Source organism: Sinocyclocheilus anshuiensis, unplaced genomic scaffold (genome assembly GCF_001515605.1).
Source record: "Sinocyclocheilus anshuiensis isolate Anshui unplaced genomic scaffold, SAMN03320099.WGS_v1.1 scaffold193, whole genome shotgun sequence".
NCBI lineage: Eukaryota > Metazoa > Chordata > Actinopteri > Cypriniformes > Cyprinidae > Sinocyclocheilus > Sinocyclocheilus anshuiensis.
Window position 1 is genome coordinate 594,072 of NW_015536468.1, and position 4,851 is coordinate 598,922.

The following is a 4,851-nucleotide window of genomic DNA, read 5'->3' on the forward strand; positions in this document are numbered from 1 at the left end:
TGTGTGTGTGTGTGTGTGTGTGTGTGTGTGTGTGTGTGTGAGTGTGTGTGTCCTAGCACAGTTAACCAACTGGAGGAACAGATGGACTCCCCACTCTCCTTGTTGTGAAGAAACACAGGCTTCACACATACACACACACACCTCTCAAAGCAGCATTTAACTCTAAACGGGATATGCTGACATGTTTATGTGGGCCTATTCATACATTTAATTATAAAACTAAAACAACATTTGTTTCAGAGCGCTCATTATCTGATGCATAGTAAGCATTTTTTTATTAAATATGGAGAAAAGTAAAGTTTTGCCTCAGAGAGATGCTAACTATCTATCCAGGTACTGAAGACTAATATATAATTACATATTTGGAAATATGATACATTTTATTTCATCAGCAATATTGTTTTTATGTTTTTGGAAGCAAATATATTTTATATACATATATTTTTAAATATTTCTCACCTTGGGTTTCCTTTACAAAAAAAAAAGAATAATAATAATAATTTATAAGGTTTTCAGCATTATCTGATAATTATGCAACAGTATAGTTTATTTTGCTTTTCTTTTACAAAAAAAGGCAACAAATAATTTATTAGGTTTTCAGTATTATCTGAAAATTATGCTACTACAATTTAACTTATAAATTAAAAAGTACACTTTTATAGAGATAATGTTACCTTGGTGGTATATTTAAATCAGCAGAATCTGCAACACACAGAAAACGAAAATGCCATAAAATGAAATATTCAAGTTTGTATTACTGAAAGTTAGCTCTCTTGCTAACCGGCTAGCATTATGCCAATGTGGTTCAGAGTTAACCTGCATCATTCAGCTTAAGCATCTCAGTTTGAGTAGGTCATATAAAACGTACAGCAATCAAACCCACAGCCACTCCAGCATCTGTATGCAGAGGCCTGCAAAAGACACACTCGGTAATGCAGTCAGGCCACTGACTGAACAAGTGAGAGAGTAATTGAGTGGGAGCCGGAGAATTAGGAGCTTGACTTTAGCACATGCCAACCCGTGAGCTCAAGCTCATCCTTCTGAGGCCTGCTGGTGGGTGAGAGCAAATGGATTCGGAAGGCTTGTTCTCCAGTGTGTGCTAATGTATGGACTAGGGCGCTATTAAAAGCCACTACTGTGTGATATGCCTGTGCATTTAATTATTTATCTATTCATGTATTCCTCCTCTTTTTAAAGGCTTTTTGTCAGTTCTTGTGTCTAAGCCAGAAGCACAGGCTAGAGGAGGAGTGGGGCTCAAGAGAACAAGATTACAATAAGAGCAACTCTGTTTGATCTTCAGCAGAATAGACCTGCCTCAAATACACACCATCTAAATCCCTTGCGCAACAACAGCATTTCTAGGCCAGAAGTCTCTGGTAGGTGTAACTGATCAAGTACATTCTGCATATGCTTATGGTGCAATGGTAATAATGATAATGGTTCGAGCCAATAGAGTGCTGCAGGGATGACGTATTTTTGTAGGCCAAAACCTTGGAAATTAGTTAGCATTTTAGCACTTTCAGTTCCATCGTCCAGAAGTCAGTAGTTTTTGAATGTGTTTTTAGTTAAGTTCCTTGAATAAGGTCTATGGTTATCACAAGTTCAAGATATTTTCATGTTTTATTTCACCACATAAAATACATCCGTAACACCCCTTGTGAATTTCTAAAGCTTTTACTTGTCTTGAAAAAGGCGACTGCTAACAAGTGGCCAACTTTCTGGGGAATTTTTTTTAAAGAGCTGTCATAGTCATGACCGCATGTAGTTTGTTTATAACCTATGGTTGGCGTTTTACTTCTGGTGATTTTATTCAGGCTTCAAAATTGATAAAAGTTGTGTTTATTTGTGAAGACTATCATGATAAGCAAAATGTGTAAGAATCATAAACTTCTGTTGGTCTGCATTAATCCAGAATCCAATGGAAAAATCCTATTGGGTTTTTGTCGAGGGAACCAGGGCAATGCTAACTTATGGATTGGCCTACAAAATACATCATCACTGCAGCACTTTATTGGGGCAAGTGCTTGGTCAGGCTGATGACATCACAAATGACCACATCTAGGGACTCCACACAGAAACAGATGTGTTTTGGCCAACTTTCCCTATAATCCTAAGCCTTTCTGATCCTCTGACCCCTCCAGAAACCAGGGAAAGTGAGTGGGAGTGAGATGTTCTCTATCTGTTGATATAAACCACACTGCAGTTCTCTTATTCTTCAGCTGAGAGAACCAGGGCAATACTGGTGTGCATAAATAATTTAACATAGCATAAATATTACTCTGTCAGCACTCTAAAGCACCACCACAGGTGCCAGGATTTGTTTTCGTGTTTTTACAGGAAAAAAAATAATGCGACTGTAAAAAAGATTTTGATTTACAACACAGTGCCACTCTCAGCAGTTTCAGCATGACCCCAATGGACAGTAAAAAAAGAAAATCGGAAATAAATAAAGCGGTCATTTAAAGCATTAAAGACTGTCACAACAGCATGCACAATATGTTAGTCTCATTTTTAGATTCTTCACCAATTTCATTCTTTACAAACCCAACAGCTGCAAAAAATACCAGCATAGGGCACCTCCTTGAGGTAAATCTTGACCTTTCATTCACTCTCATGTATGACTCCTACATTTTGAAGCAGTGTTGTCAAGGCCTCATTGTCTGACATTTATAGAAATCGCAGTCATAACAGTCAGAACACAGAATGACTAATATATCATGGCAACAGCCATTAGACCAGTGGTTCTCAATCAGGGTCCAGGCAAAGTTCCAGGGGGGAAGTGTTAGAAGTAATTAAATTTACTTTAAAAAATCTTATTTACATATATCACTCTTAAAATAAAGATATTTTTGAGTTTATTTTATTACAACAGAAGTACTTGAAGTACAACTTAGATAGGAGGACCTTTGAATATTGTGTTGGACAAAGGGGGGCCTTGGAGGCAAAAAGGTTGAAAACCACTGCACTATAATGTCTATCATTTATTTACAACAAACTCCATTATTAACTTACTGCATATAAACTTGACTGAGATGTTTACCTGATGTCGTTCTGCTGAGGTGGTTTTTTGTTTCCGACCAGGTTCACCGTTTTTGCTTGTATGGGTTTCTCCTCTCTAAAGCGAACAAACACATTTTATATAGTGACAGTAAATCTTTTAGAAATCAATCTCAGCTCTTTTGCATTAAAAAGTTTTTTTCTTTAAATAACTTTTTCTAGTATTACCAACCTTCACCAAACATGCATTTTCACAAAATTAAGGTTGAGTTATAAAGACAAAAAATCTCCTTTTGTAAACAATTCTGCAATATTATTTTTAAAGAACAGTTCATCCAAAAATGAAGATTCTGTCTGCAGAACACAAATGAAGATAAATAAAGAAGTACATATTTTATATTCCACAGAAAAAAAGGTTTGGAATGACATAAGGACAAATAAATGATGACAGAATTGTCATTTTTGGGTGAACTATGCCTTTAAGCTAGCACAGTATTGTTGTATTTCTAAATGCCTCAAAAGCGTTGTGAGGTCGACCTCTAGCTTCTGCTTCAGGACAGAAGTTAATTTGAGAGTGAGGAACTGTCCGATTCAAACATCGATCTCCTGACACACAGTAAATGAAAATTAGAGGTTGTTTATCAGCACACTAAGTCAGATTAGTACACAGATTATGTGGTGATCTGTCTCTTCTCTCTTAGAGAAATACTTTGTAAATGAGGCTAAATTCAGTGATCATTTGACCTGTGACCTTTAACTATTCAAAAACAATGTCATTTATTTCTCTTTCAGAAGAGTCTAGTAACAAAAAATGTATATACAAAGACTTAGAAATTAAATAGCTGCATGATTATTTCCTATGAGTAGTATAGCACAAGAAGTGGTTAAGTTATTGATTGTATACCTGCTCAGTGAACCAATTTAAGATGCATAAATCTGATTTCAAATCTCAAGGTGGCCAACAACTAATGTAATATAAGCAATGATGGCTTCTAAATGGCAGGTGGACAGGAAGCCAAGAAACATCTTCACACTCATGATAACAGCACTGAAGAACCACAAATAGCCATTCAGAAAAAAACTTTATAAACATCCTACATGTCAACTGCTGACAAGTGCCTGTCATATAAATATTTATAAATAGACTTATTTTTTACTGGTTTTCATTTGAAGTACTTGGTGCTTATAAAGGCTTTTTTTTTTTTTACAGTAAAGCTCTTTGAGTTGAATACTGTTGCTATACAAATAAAGTTATTATTACAAGAGGATCTAACAAGAAAAGAAAAGAAAAGAAAAGAAAAGAAAAGAAAAACGGATGAGGAAAATATAAAGCTATGACTGATGCTTCTACTCAAGCTGTGAGTGATGCTCACACTACAATCAGGGAAGATTTCAATGAATGGGTTAAGGATCCTGACGATCATGATGACGAGGCACGGAAATATTGTCGTGACCAGGCAGGAATCCTGACACTGGTGGTGAATAGTGCGGAAAATGTTCACTAACCTATTTAAAAACAAAATGCATGATATGTCGAATAAATTAACTAATAATGTGACATGACGTGTGCTGCCTGAAACTAATCCATCACACAGTGAGGTGTAAAACAGCAGGATGTATGGAGTTGTGGATATCTAGTTCTTGCATGTCGACACATCCCTCTCTCTTTAACAGCTACACCTGTGACCGGTCACCTGGCCTTTCATTACACAAGCTGGTTTCATATGGATGTGTATGAATATACAAGCGGTGCTCATCTATGACAGGTGCCCATAAGGAGGGAGAAAGTGGACATACATGGACTCACCCACCCACCCATCCACACACACACACACACACACACACACACACACA

General features: G+C 36.5%; 1 protein-coding gene across 1 annotated transcript in view; it reads right to left on the reverse strand.

The window, feature by feature from the left end:
* Positions 1 to 3,036: 3,036 nt before the first annotated feature.
* Positions 3,037 to 4,851, reverse strand: part of LOC107695629 (regulating synaptic membrane exocytosis protein 1-like) — a 2,810-nt gene continuing 995 nt past the window's right edge. Inside the window, exon 2 of the mRNA XM_016495666.1 lies at positions 3,037 to 3,115. Within this exon, the coding sequence (XP_016351152.1) occupies positions 3,037 to 3,115 (79 nt within the window). The remainder of the gene's footprint in view (positions 3,116 to 4,851) is intronic.